Consider the following 20,810-nt stretch of genomic DNA (forward strand, 5'->3'; position numbering starts at 1 on the left):
ATGCTATGTCTTATGAAAGACAAATCTTGTATGATCTCACTTATATGTGGAACCTGAATAATTAATTTTTAAAAAACCTAATTCATGGATACAGAGAACAGATTGGTGGTTGCTAGAGGCACAGGGTTGGGGAGTTGGTGAAATGGGTACAGAATTCCAGTTATAAAATAAATCAATCCTGGGGGTGTAATGTACAACAGGGTGACTATACTATAATTGCATAGTATTTGCTAATGACACTGTAGTGCGTACTTGAAAGTTGCTGAGAGAGTAAATCTTAAAAGTTCTGGGCTTCCCCGGTGGCGCAGTGGTTGAGAGTCCGCCTGCCGATGCAGGGGACACGGGTTCGTGTCCCGGTCCGGGAAGATCCCACATGCCGCGGGGCGGCTGGGCCCACGAGCCATGGCCGCTGAGCCTGCGCGTCTGGAGCCTGTGCTCCGCAACGGGAGAGGCCACAACAGTGAGAGGCCCGCGTACCGCAAAAAAAAAAAAAAAAAAGTTCTCATCACAAGGAAAAGAAGTTAGTAATGCTGTATGGTGATGGATGTTCTCTAGACTTAATGTGATGATCGTTTCACAATATGTACACACTGCATCGTTATGCTGTACACCTGAAACTAATATAATGCTGTCAGTTATCCTCAATAAATAGAAAAAAAAAATTACCTGTTGGGAGTAGTTCTTGGGAGTAATATCCATGGTAGTTCTAAAGGCACTGGTGAAATGTACAGCTCTTACTGCTGATTCCTGTGAAGATTTATAGTGTTGGCATCCATTCCCGTCTGATTTTGAGTCTGTTCACAGTTGATGACTCCCCATGAGGCCATGACCCTCTCAACTCATTCCACTACCTGGTATGAAGAAACTTCTTAGTGAATTAAACAAAATGACACAAAAAGGTTTTGCTAAAGGTGTCCTATATACATATGTATAATATTTTATTTTAAAATGGCATTGAGCATATACATTTCTTTAGCTTATTCCAGGGAACATTGCACCTAAGTTTCAAAACACACAAAATAGATCCCCTTTACTAAACAGTTTTCATTTTTGGGTTACAAAAGTCAAGGTTTCACAATCACAAAGCATAAAGGTACATGGTTCCGAAACCATTTTCAGGCAGATTCCTTTCATTCACTGTACGTAGGGTATTTTCTTGGAAACCCAGACCATGATACATTCCTTACAAATGATCTCCACTGTGGACCTCCCTGGGTTTCCAAAAGAAACAAAGAAAGTGGAGGCAAAACAGGAGTAATAGAGTAACCTCAGGACACCCCAAACACAAAATACTATGGAAGACTGGAAGAGTGGAGGACACGAGATTCTCCTTCAAGTACATCACAGTAGAAAACAATACATTTAAAGCCTCATTTGGTCACTGTCTACCTGGGCGCTACATAAACATCTAAGACGCAAAGGCAAAATTAAAGCTATTTACACAAATCATGTGGATTATAAAGAGCAGCACTCCCTGGACTGACACTCAGACCACAAAGAGCCACCACGGTACTTACAGAAGAGGCAGGTGGGGCTGCTCACGTAGTGTCCTTTGAAAAATCCCAGTGTATGCACATAAGTCACATCACCCAACACAGAACCAAAGTACACTTGGGGGGCTTATGGTGCGCAGGCTGTGACATGTCTCTGCAACTGAAAGTCTTCAAAAATCCGAGTTCCTAATGTAAAATTCTGTCCGGTGGCCAGATACTGTTTTAGTGTTTTCTTAGATCCGCTACCTTTTAGGGTCAGCCTGGTGGGTTTTTGCATAGATAGTGACTCTCACTGCTTTCTTCATGTGTCCCAATAGCACGAACTTACCAAAAATAGAATCTCATTAAAGTTTAACATGTTCAGTCTGAAAACAGTGGAGCTGCTGGGCTGCTTAAGGAAAGGTAAGATCCTCAGACTGTGGTGGAGAAAGAAAACCACTGACTACTCGTGGCCTTGTAAATAAAGTTGATTGGCAGATGAGGAAGGAGGTTAGACCAGAGTCGTAAAGATGTGAGAGGTTTTTTTCCAAGTGTTTCCACGCTAGTGCTCTTGGTGAACCGAAAACCCTGCCCGAATGGCCAAGATCTGAGGCCAACTCTGGATACTGGGACTCCCATCCTTGCCCACCAGTATCTACTGACAGCTGTGATTCTTTCCAAGAAGTAAATGAATACTTAGAAGAGCACAAAAAGAATGAGCACAGCTGACCTCATGCAGCCTCATGGAGGTAAATTGCTAGGGATTAAGAAATTAAATACCCCAAATTCCCCAAAACTGTAAACTGTGGAAAATAACAAATTCCCACTTTGGGGGTTCTGTCCTATTAGACAGCTGAGTACTTGGCCTAGCCCAACTTTCACTTCTCTGTTCCCTCTGTAAGAACAGCAGTTAGGCAAGCACAACCACAGGAGAACACACCCTCCAGTTTTCTGGGTCTGGTACTGCTCCGATTTCAGGTTTTGAGAGAACACAGGTTTGCCTGTTGCCTGACAAAATGCCACAGTGTGGATGGAGTGCAAGTTTGCTCTCTTTAAGGAAAAGAGTGTCACCAAATATTCTGAAGAGCTAGTGCCAGTCCAGCAAAGAGATTTAGAACTGAGAGAGGCTTTCATTTAAGGAAGTGGCCACACCCCTCCCCCCCAGATAACCGTAAAGACTTGACTAGGAAATCGAAAGCCTTTTATTAAATAAGACTTCCTTTGAGGCTACTGGGGCAAGCAGACTTGACTGTAAGTCAGATACGCAAGATCACAGAACCACGTATAAATATGTTCTGCAGGATTTTGAGTGTGTTGCCTTTTGACCTTTCCAGGAATGCTCCAAGGGGGAAAAAATGAGGCTAAAACTGAGTAAGCTCAATTCACAGAGCAATATCGGTGCTGGGCAGACCTGCCACGGGCATTAACAAATCATTTTTTTTCCACATTTGATTTATTCATCTCATTTGTGGTTTCCCTCCAATCCCCCAAACTGACAACATGGCTTCAGCCTGCTACTAAGATCTTTCCACCCAAGGGGGCTTATGAGGAGAATTCCTGGACACCTTTCTAACTAAATCCAGTAGGACTAAAAACTCAAAACTTTAGGATAAATTGAATCAGGGGCTTCCAGAGTTTTTGCTGAGACATGCCTTGGCAGGAAATGAATTGGAGAATTGAGTCCAGGCTGTCATGACATCTCTGTGATATGCACATGCAAACTCTGACTCTGGTGCCTTGAGTAAAACCAGAGAAGCTCAAGGTAGGGCCCAGATAGAAGCCCAGGAAATAAAAGAAGTGAAAGGCAGTGGAAACACGGAGGAGAGGTGACTGCTTGTGAGGACAGCCTCCCAAAGAAGGCAGCTCAGAGCCCTCCATGTACAACTTTCTCATTTCCGAATTCGTACGTGGTTTTGAGAGTCAGAGCAGCAACAGAAAGCGGACCACGCTGTTGTAGGATGCCTGCCTGTCTCCCCAGAGCATCTTGTTCTGCCAGGGCAGCAAATGGTTTACCACAGACTTCTCCCCACAGAGACGCTGGGGGTGGCTAAGATTCCCTGAAGCAGGAGGGAAGCTGTCAGATGACGATGACTCCCGACAAGAGACCAGTGAGTCCAGTTCTTCCCAAACAACATTTTGGCAAACACTCGGTGGGTGAATGCCCGCCATACTTCACCTGCCAGACCAGCGGTTGTCTCCACACTGTGGGATGAATACATTCCGAAGCAGGAAGGCTCCAGGACATTCCTAAGAAAATAGCTACATTCCAAGAATGTAAGCGCAGGCGACCCACTACCCAGAGGAAAGGTTCCTGTCCTCCCCTCTGTGGAAGGGACTGAACAAACAGGAAAAGTGGAACTGGCTCTCCAGCCTTCTGGGGGGAATCACACCAATGACCTCTGTCTTTAATGGGTGGGAAGCACGTCTTATTACAAAAAGTAGTCAAGATGGTGACGCTACCACAGGAGGTCTGCAGGGAGAAGACTCGGTGATTGGACACTGCTCTATAAGGTCCCCCATGCCCAGAAGCGGTCTGCCTAAAAGTGATTTCTAAAGATCTATTTTGCGAGTCCTCCCGGCCGAGATGCCCCAGGGAGGTCTGATTCGCTGGCTGCCGCTGCTCTTGTGAGGAACACCCAGAGGTGGAGTGACAGTGGGAACAGGGGTCTCGGTACCTGGGGGGCTGGGAGATGATTCCGTGGAGAAGGAACAGAGGGTCCAGCCTGAGAATGACCAGTCATCCTGATTCAAATTCACTTTTATCAAACGGCCACTCCGAGCGGGCCTTGCCCAGATATGATGGGGAGGCAGAGACAGCGCTTGACAGAACTCTGCTCCTTAACATGTTATTTGGAGGGGGCTTGGGGACGGTCCTGGTCCACGGAACCTGGATCCAGATGGAGGAGTGGTCCTCAGATGGGGTGTGGTGAACTGACTGATACAAGGAACCTCTTAACCTGCTCGCTTCAACCCTGCTTTGTGTCTGTCCCTATGGTACAGCAGGTGGGGGAGGGCCAACCGTTCCAGAAACGAAATCCAGACTCTCCCAGAGAGACCTCACCCACACCAGGGGGGCCCTTGAAGATGACAGAGGAACTGTGGGTCCAGAGAAACACCCATATTTCCACAAAAACACACTGATTTGGTGAGAAAATGCAACTCAGGGAAAAACTGTTACATAACAAAGACTGAACTCCATTAGCCAGGGCACCACTCCAGATGGCGGCCTGGGTGGTGTGGGCTACGGGATATGGGGACAGTCTGGGCTGGACTTGGACACACAGATTCCTCGACAGGGGCCTGGAAAGTCCCAGACCTGTTCTATGGAAGGAAAACAATTCAGATTCAAGGAATGTCAAAAAAGAAAAAAAAATTCCCTGCCACACCCCACCGGCACCAAAAAACAGTAGAGAGAGAGAGAGAGAGAGAGAGAGAGAGACACACACACACACACACACACACACACACACACACAGATAGTGTTCCCTGAAATAAATCTCAGGCTTACTAGAAGATGGGCGCTTACATCTTCTGAGGCATGATCCCCAACTCTCCAATGCAGCACTTTTAACCCGTAGGGAAGTTGGCAGCTTGGCAGGCTGAAGAGTCTTCTGCCAGTGACACCCGCAAAGGGCTGCCCCAGCTACTCTGGATAAAATAAATATGATGGATGTGCTCCCAAATGGGCAGTGGCCACCTAGGAGGCCTATGAAAGGAACCGACAGAAGCACAACACTCAGTCGCAGCCTTTATGTTTTGCTCTTGTTGAGTATCCAGACCTGTTACTAAAGAGGAAACTGAAACCCGAGGGTCCTCTTGGAGCTCAGCCAGAGGCCTTTCGGCAGCAAGCTTCCCACCTGGGCAGGGAGGAGGGGCATCGTCTGGAACTCTGCTGGGGCACTTCCCAGCCCCGCCCTGCCCAGAGGCATCCCAGCTTTCTTCCCTTCTGTCCTTCTAAAACCCTGGGCTGTTTTCATGACAGTTTGTTTCCATGTATTAAAGGAATGACATATACAGAGATGTCATCTCCTGAGCCCAGTCGGTCATTGGATATCCGCCATCCTCTGTCCTTCAGGACGCCACGGGCACGCATCACCAGGTCCTGAGCCGCCAGTGTGTACCTGTACAGGGAGAGGCAGGAATGAGACTGTCAGTGTGGCATCAGGCAGAATCGGGGGTCAGGCGAGGCTGGGAAGGAGGCATCACTACAGCTGTACGAACTGTTTTCAAACACCCTTCAAGTCACAAAAACCTAGGCCATCTTTTTCCCAAATGTGTGATGCCTAATGTGAGACTACTAGTTAGGTGGTAGATGCACAAGATTCTACATACAGTAAATAACCTCCTAAGTTGTTCTGCTTTTCAGTCCTCTTCTGAGAACTTTGGTGTCAACAAAAGAGTCCCAGTTTCGTGCTGGTGTATCTTTAACACATACCTGCTCAGGCTCAGAGCTTTCTACAGCAAACAGTGTGTAGCTAGAAAAGTATATGGGAAAAATAAGAACTTTCGTTTCCAATGTTTATTTTTAGAGCCACATTGCTTTTAGGACAAAGGATCGTCATTTTCCACTTATGGTAGGGGTAAATCTCCTTTTTAAATAAATTGTTTTTAAAAAGTGAGTTGATTTAAAGAAAAATGTTAATGATAGCGCAGGTAGCAAAGGAGCATAGTAAAAATGCAAAGGTTTTATTGGTACATGACTGGGAAACCTCGGTGTGGTCAAGCTGCACCGTCATCAATGCCACACTCTTCTCTTCACCACTGTAAGCACAGTGAGGGATCCCCAAGAATTTGAAAATAAGATTGCTCCCTGAGACTTAGAGCATAAACTCAAAGAAGAATTAATGACTATGCCATAAATGGATGGAAAGCATTAAAATCTAGAAAAAGACTAATGTGGGAGGTGATTTGGGTGTATGTAGCCTAGGTTAGCCTGGAGGCCTAAAACGAGACAAAAACATTGGCAGGTGTCTGTCCAAATACAGATCGGGGCAGAGGGAGTCTTATCCAACAGATCTCAAAGAAATGTAGTTCCACTGGTAGGACCATATTCAGTGAGGGTGGATGACTCTTAGCTTCTGCCATAGAATATACAGTTTCCCTTGATTTTGATTTCATGTTCACCATATAACCTTCTAATTATGACCTGCCTCCCTGTGTGGCCTGCCGACAGAGAAAGAGTGAGCTGGTCATTTATTTGTACTTTAAGAACGTCAGTCCTATTTCTCCATATAGACGTCAACTGGCATTTCTTCAGTTTGCAGATCAATCATGGAAGCTTGGTTAAGGTGAGCCCAGCTCTGATAATGAATCTGTTCTTTGTGTGTTGATTAAACCAGTTTCTGAACCTGAGAAGCTAAAAGCCAGCCTCTGGTAAATCACCAAGATAATAAATGTCACCCTGTAAGGAAGGCCTCTTGGAAGCCAGCCTGTGGCCCTTAAACAACAGACCACCCTGATGTTACTGTGGCCTTTCCCTGCTTGGAATGTCACTCGGCCTTGCCTTCAGAACTGTGAGTTGTGGAATTCAGAACACCAGAAGCCTCTTGCATTTCTTCTGTTAAAACCCCTTACGGATTAAGCGACTCTCATGTTAAAAGAGACCTGCATCTAGCCCCATTGTTACATTACTTAAGAACAAGGTCTGTAGCAAATAATCTCAGGATTGTTAAGATTCCAGGTTGTGGAGTCTCAGACTCAAGTCTACTCAGACAGCCCAGGCAGAGAGAGGTGTAGCACACACTAAAGGTGGCAGAGAGAGGCTATTTTAGTTAATACAAAATAAGTGACTTTCCTCCTAGAGGATGGGTGGTAGGTGAGTAGGAGAGACACCTTCTTTTTCTATCCTTATTGAGAGAATTATCAGTCTTGAGGCAGAAGTATGTCCAGTTACACTTGAGGGAAGGGGCCACCAGTTAGCCTTCTGAGGATTCTTTTCCTACTGGGATCACGAAATAAACAGAAAGGACTCCAAAGAGGCCTTTGGCTAAAGGGGCAAATACATGCCCCCTTATCCACATGCTGCCACTCATATACTACATTCAGAAGAGCTCTCAGATGCTCATCCCAGGTTACTCTTGGGTTTACATTGAATTGTATGTCTGAGATAAAACCTCACAGGGAAAGGCTACCATCAATATCAGTTGATGTTTATTACCCTAGTGATTGACCAGGGTCTAGACCTTAGCCTTTCAAGTTCAGAAAGCTGGCTGAGGCAATATACTAGTTCGTAGATTCATCTGTCAGGGCTGAACACACCTTAACTCAGCTCATGAGCAAACTAGACACAGAAGATTATGGCAAGTAATGAGAAAAGATGGCTGGCAGCAAAAGGAAGTTACTTAAAAATGTTAAAAAAAACAGATGAAGGAAGTCAGGACCGGTATCTGTGGTAAATCACAGGTCCCGCGGTCATGGGGCAACGGCTGAGATCAGAACAAGGTTAAATGAAAGGTTAAATGAACAGGATTTCCCTGGTGGTGCAGTGGTTAAGAATCTGCCTGCCAATGCAGGGGACATGGGTCCAATCCCTGGTCCAGGAAGATCCCACATGCCACGGAGCAACGAAGCCCATGCACCACAACTACCGAGCCTGTGCTCTAGAGCCCGCGAGCCACAACTACTGAGCCTGCACTCTAAAGCCCGTGAACCACAACTACTGAAGCCGGTGCGTCTAGAGCCCGTGCTCCGCAACGAGAGAAACATGCGCACCACGACGAAGAGTAGCCCCCGCTCACTGCAACTAGAGAAAGCCTGCACACAGCAGCGAAGATCCAACGCTGCCAAAAATAAGTTAATTAAATAAATTCATTTTTAAAAAAAGTCTACAAACAATAAATGCTGAAGAGTGTGTGGAGAAAGGGAACCCTCCTACACTGTTGGTGGGAATGCAAATTGGTATAGGCACTATGGAGAACAGGATGGAGGTTCCTTAAAAAAACTGAAAATAGAGCTACCACATGATCCGGCAATCCCACTCCTGGGCATATGTCCAGAAAAGATGAAAACTCTAGTTTGAAAAGATACATGCATCCCAGTGTTCACAGCAGCACTATTTACAATAGCCAAGACATGGAAACAACCCAAGTGCCCATTAACAGATGAATGGATAAAAAAGACGGGGGGGGGGGTGTGTGTGTGTGTTTGTGTGTATACACACACACAATAGACCATTACTCAGCCATAAAAAAGAATGAAATATTGCCATTTGCAGCAACATGGATGAACCTAGGGAATATCATACTAAATAAAGTCAGACAGAGAAAGAAAAATATCACTTATATGTGGAATCTAAAAAAATAATACAAATGAATCTATTTACAAAACAGAAACAGACTCACAGACATAGAAAACAAACTTATGGTTATTACCAAGAGGGAAAGGGGGGAGGGGATAAATTAGGAGTATGGGATTAACAGATACATACTACTATATATAAAATAGATAAACAACAAGGATTTACTGTGTCGCACAGGGAACTATATTCAGTATCTTGTAATAACCCATAATGGAAAAGATTCTGAAAAAAATACATTTAAAACTGAATCGCTTTGCTGTACACCTGAAACTAACACAATATTATAAATCAAGTATACTTCAGTTAAAAAAAAGTTAAAATCAAAACAGTGCCTACCTCATTTTATTTAAGTCACATAAGAGCATCATCCGTAGTTAAAGGCAAGAGACCATCCTGATATTGCTATCGCTGGAGACTTTGGGTATTGAAAAAATGGTCAAAATTAGCTTTGGTATTTTAAAAAGCGGCATTAGGTCACCTAGAAAAGATGTTTACCCAGGAAACCCAAGGGCTCTAGAAAATTAAGGTTTTCTTCTCAAAACTGGTTATTGCCTATGCCAAGATAACATCCGTTGAGCCTGCATTTCTCTCTGTCATCCATTCTGTCTTCCCTTAGGTGAACTCTCGAGAGAGAGAAGACCCATTTTTGCTTCCTCCATTTCTTACTTCCCTTTTTCTTCCTTCATTTCTTACCAGTAGGCCCAATACTCTGCTAATCCGGCCCCCTACACTTCTCCGTGCTCATTCCACTTGACCTTTCTCCAGCACAGACACCGTACTTCTGGCCATCTTCTTTATTCTTGACATCTCCTGTCTTTTCTTCTGAGTTCTCCTTTTTGTTTGCAGAGGTGGGAGGTGTTGAGGTTGGCTTGCCCACCACACCACGGCACACTCCAAGTTCTCCTATGTCTGGGCTTCCATGACACGTGGCACAGCTCTTCTTACTTTCCTTGGTAGGCCCCAGTTAGGACTCAGGAAGAGTCAATAAATGTTAACTTACTTTCACTGCCAAGGTGGGACTTTCTCATCTATCATCCTTAGTTAATGCTGTCCCCAGTCTCTTAAGTAGGAAATCGTAGTCGTTTTCAGTGCTACCTTCTCAACCTGATATTCGCCAATGATAAATTCCACAAGGCACTGTAGGACTTCTAAACTTTGTATTATTTAAAGTGTATTTCATTATTGGTAGATGGCTAATTAAAATAAAATCTCACCTTTATAGTTACTAAGATGCACGTTAAACCTGTTGTAAAAACCGCTATTCTGAATTTATTTTTGCCACCATTCACACATACATATACATACATACATAAAATTTATTTAGTATTTTCTATTTTTCTTTCCTTTCTTGATTTCTGTCAGGTTGTTTGCTTTCTTGAATACCTTTTTCCTCTCTCTACTAGTTGAGAAGTGATTATTTCTGTTGTTTTAGCAGCTATGCTTAAGTTTTTAATATATGTCAATCAATATTTGTGTCCTTCTCCAGAAAATAAAAAGATATTAGAATGCCTTCTTTCATCTGTAATGTTATTGCCTAGTATTTTAAATTTGCCTTGTTTTTAAACTCCTATTAAGTCATTATTGTAATGTATATAAACCAACATAGTAACTTCTTTGCTTTTCGAAGTCCATTCCTTTCTTCTGGACTTGATTTCCTTCTGTTGAAGTACATTTTTAGTAATGCTTTTAACAGTGGTCTGTGAGGGATAAACTCACCAAGTTTTGGGGCCACAAAAATCTTTATTTTTGCCTTTAATCTTGGATCATAGCTTTATCAGGTATAGAATTCTAGACTGACTTATTTTACCTTAGCAGTTTGGACATAATATTTCATCTTTTCTGACGTCTCTTGTTGAGAAGTCTGTCTTGTTTCATTTTTTTAAATAAATTTATTTATTTGATTTATTTATTATTTTTGGCTGCTTTGGGTCTGTTGCTGTGCACCGGCCTTCTCTAGTTGCGGCGAGTGGGGTCTACTCTTCGTTGCAGTGCATGGGCTTCTCATTGCAGTGGCTTCTCTTGCTACGGAGCACGGGCTCTAGGCACGTGGGCTGCCGTAGTTGTGGCGTGCAGGCTTCAGTAGTTGTGGCTCACAGGCTCTAGAGTGCAGGCTCAGCAGTTGGCAGTGCCCAGGCTTAGTTGCTCCGCGGCATCTTCCCGGACCAGGGCTCAAACCCGTGTCCCCTGCATTGGCAGGCGGATTCTTAAACACTGCACCACCAGGGAAGCCCCTGTTTCATTTTTTTATAAGTAAACGTCTTTTCTCATTGGTAGTTTATTAAATTGTTATTGTTGATATTTTGTTGTTGATGGTATGAAGTTCCACTGAGACATAATAATGAGAATTTCTTTTTATTTATCATGGTTGGAAATTAGTTTTACTCCTTCAAACTGAGAAGATAGTTGTGATTCTGGAAAATTTTCAACCATGTACTTTTTGAATGCCGACTCCCCTCTATTTTTTATGTTTTCTCCATAATTTTATATTTTCTCCTGTTAGAGCCTTCTCATTTTACCTTCCAGATTTCAACCTCTTTCCTGTTCTTTAAAAATCTCTTTCAGTTCACTAATTCATACTTTAGCAGTTTACTATTCTCTCCATTCAGCGAGTTACTTTATTTCAATGACATATTTTTCACCATTGCAAATTTCTATTTGGTTCTTTTCCAAATCCGTCTCTTCTTACCTTATGGTCTATTTGTACATGTTTAAAGTTTCCTTCATCCTGTTCTGTTAGGTTTTCTTTGGGGGGACAGAGGGAAGGCTCTGTTGTATCTAGTTATCCTTTCTCATGGTAGGCTTGAAGGTAAGATAGGAGCCTCTCTTCAGTAGGGCTGTTTACTGTGTGCCTTGGGTTATCTACAGAGATTTTTAAATGTGCCTTTACTGGGGGACGTTCTGGGTTCTTCCAGTTCTAGAACATGTTTTAGGTGCGATTCGTGGCTTAGGACCCCCACACCCTACGTGTGGTGTGAGGTTTAGCCTCACACTTTCCTGTGTGGCGGGCCTACCCACGCCCCTCCTCACAGAACCTCAGTTTCATCAGGTTCTTGCCGTCATCCACGTGCTGCAGGAAGGATGCCCCAACCTGAGCGGGAAGCTCAGGGAGAACGCCTTGGACCATTGCTTCCAACACTGTGGCCAGGAGCCAGATTCCTCCACCTGACTTCTCTTTGCGAGGCTTCCCTGGCGAACGCGAATGCGACGTCCCGCCTGTGAAGGAGCAGTCTGCACGGACAACTGAACGGCACTGATCAGATGCTGCCTGCAGTAACTGAACAGTGCAGCTGAACTCTAGGACTGGTTTCCTTCATGCTACAGGAGACGCAGTATCGAAATGAAGTCACAAATGGTGTTTAGGTAAAATGAGGCCACTTGTGGGGATCCTTCCTCATAAGCTGATCACCTCAACACAACCCCAGGCACCTAGTTCTTAGGAGGAGGTTTCTTTTGCCCCAGCTCCAATCTCAGCCAGGCTGATGGACACTTTAGAACTCATGAGCATCCTTAGTCAAGCACCATCTGCCCCAGGCAGGAAACCACCTACAAACCACCTATAAAGGTTGCTTTATATCAAGACTGGTACCTGAGGAAAAGAAGAGACATTTCCTCTGGAGGGAAAGGACTGCTTCTCCTCTCCCCCATTTCATTCTCCTGCAGTTTCTACCTGACAAGGGCTGTCTGGTTTGGTAACAAAGAAGACTGCTTCATGTGGCAGTAAGACAGGAGGGTTCTACTGAGTGTGGTGCTGAGGCTGAACGCAAAGGCACACCTGCCAGAGACTGAAGGGGGCAGGAGGCAGCGGGAGAGGATTTGAGTCAAAACATGAAATACAAATACAGGACATACAGGGGAGCAGCAGAGAAGAATATGGTGCAGCTGATGACAGCGAAAGGGTCGTGGATTCCGTTATACCCCGGCCGGGATGACGAGGGGCTGAAGAACCCCGTGATTCTGGAAGCTGGATGTGGGGCGGCAGCAGGGCCCGGCCTGAGGGCCTCACACGGAAGGCTTGGTCAGACCGCATCCGGGAAGTAGTATGGGAGTAGCTGGGGTACTCACCCCTCCTAACGAAGAGCCTCCCAGGGAGACCAGTCTTGTACTTTGAGAGCATTTTTCTTCTCTGGCTGAAGCTTTCCATATCGATCGGCCGAGCTCTGCTGAAAGGGGCGGCGGTCGGGAGGGGTCTGACTTGGCAGGCGCACAGGGCCTGGCGCAGAGGCTTCCTCGGGCCGAGCCAGAGGGAGCAGAGGAGGGACAGTAGGGGAGAGAAGAAAAGCAGAAAAGGAAGAGGGGCTGAAGGACCACGGGAAGGCCAGAGGCTCTTTTCACAACCACTGACACTAAAGTCAGGGTGGAAGGAGGCCAGAGGGCAAATCCTCCATCGTCTCTGTCGTCCTCGCCACCTCTGGACACTTCTTAGCTCTTTCACCTCTTCAGTGGGGTGTACGAGGGGCCCCGGGTGTGGGCTGGCTTGCCATGGGTCCCAGCCTGGCTGCACGACCGCCCACATCGGGGGCGCTGGGGAAAAGCTCCTTAGCCTCTCGAATCTGGAATAATGCTAGTGCATGCCTCAAAGGTCCTGCCGGGGTAAACAGAACCTTCCTAAAGCATTTCCCTCATTAGACATAAAAGGCCTCTCTCCCCGACCAAGAGTTTTGCCCGCAGTCATCCACCTTTTGTAGAGTCTCTTCCCACAAGACCACATCTGAATCAGCAGATTGGAGTGTCAAAAATAAGTCCATTTCAGGCCTCAGGCTGTAAACTGGCCTTAAAGCCACCAGTTCTAGTTGGGCAGGAACTTCTATTTGCCATTTGGATGGTACAGACAGGGTCTTACGAGAGGGAGGGTAGGTGGCAGGAACTGGGGAATTAATGGGTTCCGAATATTTGCATATAAAAGGCAGCTTCCATCTGCTGAGGCCCCGCAGTAATAGAGTATGATGGGAACAGGAGAAGGAATCCTCTTTGCATTCTGAGCAGGCCTCTGAGATTTAAGAGGTAGAAAAGCTCTCCCAAGCTTGGGAACATTGGCAGGGATCTATGGTGACGGGGCAGGTGGGGTGAGGGCGGGTGACTTGGAGGGAGCTCTTTGTTGTGCTCAGAACCAGGCAACTTGTCCTGGGAGGAGGCCCGCCTCAGGCTCACTGCTGGGGGCTGAGCCACATGTGTCCCTTGTCTGTCTCTGAAGCCACCGAAGGTGCTCACACCAGCTTCTGTCCCGCCTGGAGTGTGGGGACTTCACTCAGGCAGAGTACCCTGAGACAGGGAACAGCGACAGCCGCTGCCCACAGCACTGTCCCTGTGTCCCCTGGGGGTGTGTGCGTCAGCAGGTGCAAGGCCACGGACTAGGGAGAGCTCACCACCCCCATGGGAGATGGCGAGAACACCCACCAGGCCTCATCCACCTCTCTGCCCCAGCACCAGCTTCCTGGTTTCTCAAGGTGGTGTGAGTTTTAGTTCAAATCCCAAACAGCAACATTTCGATAGGAGGGGGCATATCAGACTATTTTCTTCTGCATCGTCCCTGGGAAGCCCTTTAAAATGCCCCGATGGGGGCTCCCCTGGTGGCGCAGTGGTTAAGAATCCGCCTGCCAGTGCAGGGGACATGGGTTCGATCCCTGGTCCGGGAAGATCCCACATGCCAAGGAGCAGCTAAGCCCATGCGCCACAACTACTGAGCCTGCGTTCTAGGGCCTGCGAACCACAACTACTGAGCCTGCGTGCCACAACTACTGAAGCCCGCGCGCCTAGAGCCGATGCTCCACAACGAGAAGCCGTGCACCGCAATGAAGAGTATAGCCCCTCTCGCCACAACTAGAAAACGCCCGCGTGCAGCAATGAAGACCCAACACAGCCATAAATAAATAAATAAAATTAAATAAATAAAATGTCCTTATGTTCCAACTAAGTGGCCACACAGCTCTGCTCCAATGGCCATATCAACAGCACTGAGGAAGGAAAGGCGGGCCTGGCAGGGGGCAGTTCAGAGGCTGTCAAGGGCAGGATGGTGGGCTGACATCCACATTCCCACGGATCTGAATATGCTCAACATTGCAAAAGAAACAAAAATGCAGATTTTATCTAGTCTTCAACATGAGATAAAACACTCACCAATTTGTTCTTAAAACCTGTAACTGATGTGAGGTTGGGGCCGGCGATGCGAGGAACCCTTCCTTTTTACATTTGAGGCATAGTTTTTCAAAACCATATGGCAGGGCTTCCCTGGTGGCGCAGTGGTTGAGAGTCCGCCTGCCGATGCAGGGGACACGGGTTCGTGCCCCGGTCAGGGAAGATCCCACATGCCGCGGAGCGGCTGGGCCCGTGAGCCATGGCCGCTGAGCCTGCGCGTCCGGAGCCTGTGCTCTGCGACGGGAGAGGCCACAACAGTGAGAGGCCCGCGTACCGCAAAAAAAAAAAAAAAAAAAAAAAAAAACATACAGCAGTGGGAGAAGTTAGTTCAGCCAACTCACAGAAACATCTCATAAAAAGAACCTTTGTCTTTTGCCAAAATGGTTCATATTATCAAGGTAATACAAACTAGCATTTAATACCTGCATTAATATCCTGCTGTCAGTTTTGGTGGGTGTTTTACTGTTAACTTTCTACTGATTAATCTCTTCCTCATCAATGTGGCACACAGTTATCAGAGCCAAGGACAGCATGGATATGAAGAACATTTGAAGCGTGACCATCAAGAAGGCTTCTCTTATTAGGGAGATGCTGTCTGGAGTTTACAGTATGTTGGTACTTACAGATTTAATACCCCTTCATAAGCCCCCAGAGTGACATGGCAGGGGCACTGAGGGTCATTTGGTCCAAGTTACCAAGATGAGGTTTCCACAGACAGGTTTTGGGAAATGAAGGACTGGGCAAAAAAATCCTTGCTACGTCTTGCCTGGGCATTTGGGATGTAAATCCATGACATGTTTTCATGCGTTCTTTGTCCCGAGGTCCACTCAGCTTGGCCCACACCTATCTCCGTTAGTAATATTAACAATGTATTCCTTTCTAACATATTACTAAGCATCTTCTTTGCATATTTACGTACTTGCCTCCATTTTGAATATTCTTTCTGGGAGACCTGCCACTAAACCTCCAGCCTTACAGAGGAGATCATCAGTCCGAGATATCTTGCCTCAGAGAACCCCTTCCACGCCTTTCTCTGAGCACCCTTTCCAAATTTTGCAGGATGTTTAGGCCTCCTAAGAGAATCTTACTGGAATTAGTAAAGAGAATGACAGGTTGTGTAGCCCAACCCCCGTGAATTCCAACCACGCCACCTGAAAATGTGAACTTGGTATATTTCCTATCAACGGTTCATTTCATGACCCCACAAAGGATGCACGGAGCTGCCAGCTCTGCTACACTTCAGGGCATAATCCAGTAAAAAGAAAAGAAAGAAAAAGGGCAACTGTACTCATGTTCTGGCCTGTCCACAAGGTCTCCTTTTAATTTTCTGGTTCCTTTCTCGAGACAGTTCAAAACAGCAAAAGGACTTAGTAAGATACGCTGGGGTCAGGAAGGTCACATAGCTCATTTTTACCCCACCTCTGCCGGAGAGGATGGTGTGAGGGTCAGCACTTCGCAAACATATCTCTCTCTTAATCACCTCTTCCCTCACAGTGCATCCTGGAGGGGGAGATGGTATTTTAAATTTTTTATTGGGAAGGATGTCATCAGAGGAAGACAGTGCCAGCCATTTGTCAAGAATGGCTGCCACGAAGAGGAGAAGAAAAAGAGAAAACCTACACACAACATGAACAAAGCCAAATGATCAAATGGCAAAACCTCCAAGGCCTTCCTGTCACCGGACTAATGCCCTGCCTCCTTCTGTCCTGAATTTCTAAACAAAGCAAAACTCAAAGTAAAACAGGCCCATTCAAAACGTCAAATGTAGAAACATTTTGTTGTTCTTGTTGCTTTGTTGCCCTTCCTATCTCTCAGGAGGCCCACCTTGTAGAGTACAACTTCCCTTTCTCATTTTCCATCAAACGATCAGCCAGCCTGGTCAGACCCCTCAGGTCTGGACCCAGAAACCCTCTATTCCCACCACTCACATGACTAAATAGGCAAACCTGTGGTCCTGGGCTACATGTGGGGAGAAATGTATCCTTCTGGCTGAGTAAGAACTCATAGAGCCACGGGAAGGGTATGATAGCGGGTCTTTATTCATCACAGAAATTATGACCTAGGCTAAAAGTTATTAGGACGACTTCCACTCCTATTTCTACTTTGCATGACAAGGTCAGAACAGCTCCCGGTTGGGAGGGCACCGTCAGGAAACCCACTGCCGTGGCTTCTGGGACTGAGCTCTCCATGCGCCTCCCGAGGAGACACACTAAGCCTGGGTGTGAGTGTGGTACCCTCCTTCCAAATCACAAAGATACATGCAAACATGACACACACGTGAAAGACAACATCATTTTACATAATGCCTAAGGCCTGAGTTTGAAATAAATTAAGTTTATCTGATTTCCCAATATGGCTTAAATTACTAAGGAGCACAGAGGGGTAGAGAAACAATCCATACCTCATATTTTCACCATCAGATTGTCCAGAATGTTTTCTGACTGTGGATCAGAATGAATGAATTACACAAATTCCATATCATTATCACAGACTCTCTTCCCTCCAACTAATCTTCACATTCATTCATTTTGTCAGTGCTTGAGGTCTGACACGACCTGCCCCATTCACCTCTCACGCCTCATCTGTGGAAACTACCCCACACTAAGCCCAGGCAGCCATACTGACTGTTGGGTTCCTTGAAAGCACCATGTTCTCTCTCCCCGATGTTGCCCCACCTTGCATTGACTGACACACACTCATTTACGCCTCACGTTTAAGTTTAGACATCCCTTCTAGTGGGAAGCTTTCTTGCCTATCCCTTGTGCTATCTTTTTAATCATTCATATTCTAACTTCCTTATGCTTTTGTAACCTCTAGACCTTAAACTCCAAGAAGACAGGGACCCGGTCTGTTTTCTTCACAAATTCTTCCCCAGTGGCCATGGCTCATAAAATAGGTCCTTAATATTTCCCAGATGAATGAATCTGAATGGGAATTATTTGGCAAAGAAGATACCTTCCCCCATAAGGTTTCACTGTTTTAAGATGTCAAAAACCGACCAGAATTTTTCTGATCTCCAGCCAGATATTTCATCTCTTAGCAATGAAACTGTGCCGATTTTATAACTTTTCCTTTCACTCATTCATCTATCTGACACAGGATTCTTTCTTAGGCTTTGGTTTGCCATTTTCCCTGAAAGGCAAATTCAAAACCTTTTTTCTTTCCTGCCCTTTTGTTCCATGGAGATCCCTGTAAGCCCTGTAGGTAACAGATCTCATGAACCTAGGAACCTATTCTGACCTGGCATACCCCTGCCCAGGGACAGCACTGCCCACAGGTTACCACTCCCTGGAGGGCAGATTTGTTGCCATGGAGAGAGGGGGGCTGGTAAGGAAAACCAAGCCAGCTTGGAGAGATTTTAAAAAGCGTTGGGTGCCTTTTCACTCATACCTGTCAGATGGCTTCGCAAAGCTTTATGAAAATAATTACAGTAGAGAAAATCAACAGGAGAATGTTGCTAACAAGCAGGATATAAAACGCAGATTACAACTAAAAGCTCAACAGGAAAAAAAATGTATTCGAATTCAAATAAAAGAATCTTATTTGCAGTACCATCGATTCCTTTGTGCCTGAGAAAAATTATACAAACAATTCTAGAAAGAGAAAGAATGTCTAGCTTTAATTTCTTCCTGAAGGAATTTTTTGTTGTTGTTGTGAAATATATGAAACATATAAGTATAGCAACAAACATAGAATAACAACAACAAATACCCAGTAGTGCTTACTATATACCAGGCAGGCACTTTATGTATAAGGATGAGGTCAGGACTACTGGAACCCCCATTTTACAGATGAGGAATCTGAGGCATGGAGAGGTTAAGAAACCTCCCCAAGGTCACAAAGGTCACAAAGTCTAGAAGGGGCAGAACCAGGATTTAACCTCAGGCAGTCTGGCTAGATCCACACTGTTAACCACTAGACTACACTGCCTCTCATAGCTAACATACAAACAAATGTATGAAAAAGATATACAGTTATAAATAACATGAACAATCATATATCTACCATGTAGCTAAAGGAACAGAACATTACCAGTAAATATCTTAGAAGCTCACTATGGGCCTCTCCACAAGCACACATTCCCCTCTGCCACCTCTCTTCCCAAGGTAACCATTATCCAAATTTTGGGTTAATTCTCTTGCTTTTTGTTATAATTTTAATATCTGTACCCCTAAGTGATATATTGTTAGCTTCCTACTTTATGTAACTCGAATCATAATATGTGTATTCTTCTATGACTGGCTTATTAAACTCAACATTATGTCTTTGAGATTCTTCCCTGTTACAGATCACAGCTTTGGTTCATTCTCATTTGAGGACTGTGAATTATTTCATTCTTTGTTTATCCATCCTATGGTTGGACACGCAGGTTGCTTCCAATTCTTATCATAAAAACAATTGTGTGGCTACCTTTTTGTATAAATTGAATTACACCAACACCAGAATAAAAAGAACACCTGGGTTGTTTGTTAAAACACAGATCCCTGGGTCCTACCACTGGAGTTTTATTTGGTAGATCTGGGGTAGAGCCTGAAGATTTGTATTTCTAGCAAGTTCTCAGACGATGCTGCTGCCATGGGACCCAAAGACCACACTTTCAGAACCACTGCTCCAGGGTACAGACCTAAGAGTGGAGCTTCTGGGTTATACGATATGCATATGCCAAGCCGTCTTCAGAGTCTTTCTGCAAATTCACAAATCCATCTGCAGTTGTTCTGCATGTTTTTAATTATTTCTGCTCCTCTGACTGTTGAAGTTTTTTTCGTATATTTCTTGGCCATTAGTTTTCTTCTGTGTGATGACTGTTGGGTACTTGCTTATTTTTCTATTGGGTTATTTGTGTTGTCTTTATTGATCTGTGACAGTTCATTCTATTTTATGGGTATGAATCCCTCTTTGGTTATACAAATTGCAAAGATCTTCTCCCAGCTATCACGTTGCCATTTTATTCTCTTTATGTTGTCTTTTGAAGAACCAAAGATGGTAATCCTAACGTAGTCAAGGTTATCAATCTTTTCTTGTTTGTGCTTTCTGTATCTTGTTTAAGAAATCCTTCTCTACTATAAGATCATAAAAATAGTCTCCTATGCGATTTCCTAAAAGTTGTATTTACTTTTCCTTTCACAGTTAAGTCTTAACTTGCCTGGACTTGATTTTAGCGTATGGTGTGAGGGAAGGATCCATTTTTAATTTTTCTGCACCATCTTAATTGTTCTGATTTTGTACTAATATCTAGAAGGGTAAGACCCATACAGAAGTGTCACAAATATTCTTGGCATTTTGTTCTTCCATATATATCTCAGAATCAGCTTACAAAGTTCCATGAATACCTCACTGGAATTTTGGTTATCATTCTACTCACTCTAAAGATCAATTTAGGAAAAACTAATATTTTAACAATGTTCCTATTAAAGAATATGTATAGGTTCATTACTGCCGCATCTCTTATGACTGTTTTTTATTGCTAATATTATTTATTTGCTGGACCCCCTTGTTTTTGATTAGTCTTAAGGGAAATTTATCTACTTTAGTTAGTTTTCTTTTTAATTTGCTTTTTTTTTAGAAATTATTTTTTGTGGTAAAATACACATAACATAAAAATTAACATTTTAAAGTGTACGGTTCTGTGGCATTAAGTACATTCACATTGTTGTATAACTACTACCACCGTTTATCTCCAGAACTTTCTCCTCTTCCTAAACTGAAATGCTATAACCATTAAACACCAACTCCCTATCCCCCCCGGCCCGGCGCCTGGCAACCACCATTCTACTTTCTGTCCCTATGCATTTGACGACTCTAGGGACGTCATGTAAGTGGAATCATACAATTTGTCCTCCTCTGACTAGATTATTTCACTGAGCATAATGTCTTCAAGGTCCATCCATGTGTGAGAATTTCATTCCTTT

General features: G+C 44.7%; 1 protein-coding gene and 1 long non-coding RNA gene across 3 annotated transcripts in view; one reads left to right on the forward strand and one right to left on the reverse strand.

The window, feature by feature from the left end:
- Positions 1-20,810, forward strand: part of LOC309968422 — a 69,585-nt gene that overhangs the window by 32,955 nt on the left and 15,820 nt on the right. The gene's annotated exons all lie outside the window — the stretch shown is intronic.
- PPM1H (protein phosphatase, Mg2+/Mn2+ dependent 1H) overlaps positions 717-20,810 on the reverse strand; it is a 263,100-nt gene continuing 243,006 nt past the window's right edge. Inside the window, exons 10-11 of one of the 2 annotated variants that reach the window (XM_082849677.1) lie at positions 17,303-17,342; positions 5,527-5,593 (exon numbers count right to left, since the gene is read on the reverse strand). In XM_082849677.1, the coding sequence (XP_082705803.1) occupies positions 17,318-17,342 (25 nt within the window). In that variant the 3' untranslated portion in view covers positions 5,527-5,593; positions 17,303-17,317. Of the gene's footprint in view, positions 5,594-17,302; positions 17,343-20,810 lie in introns of both variants that reach the window. The other variant, XM_082849676.1, reaches the window with a different exon arrangement.

The sequence above is a fragment of the Leucopleurus acutus genome, assembly GCF_964270905.1.
Source record: "Leucopleurus acutus genome assembly, chromosome: 11".
NCBI lineage: Eukaryota > Metazoa > Chordata > Mammalia > Artiodactyla > Delphinidae > Leucopleurus > Leucopleurus acutus.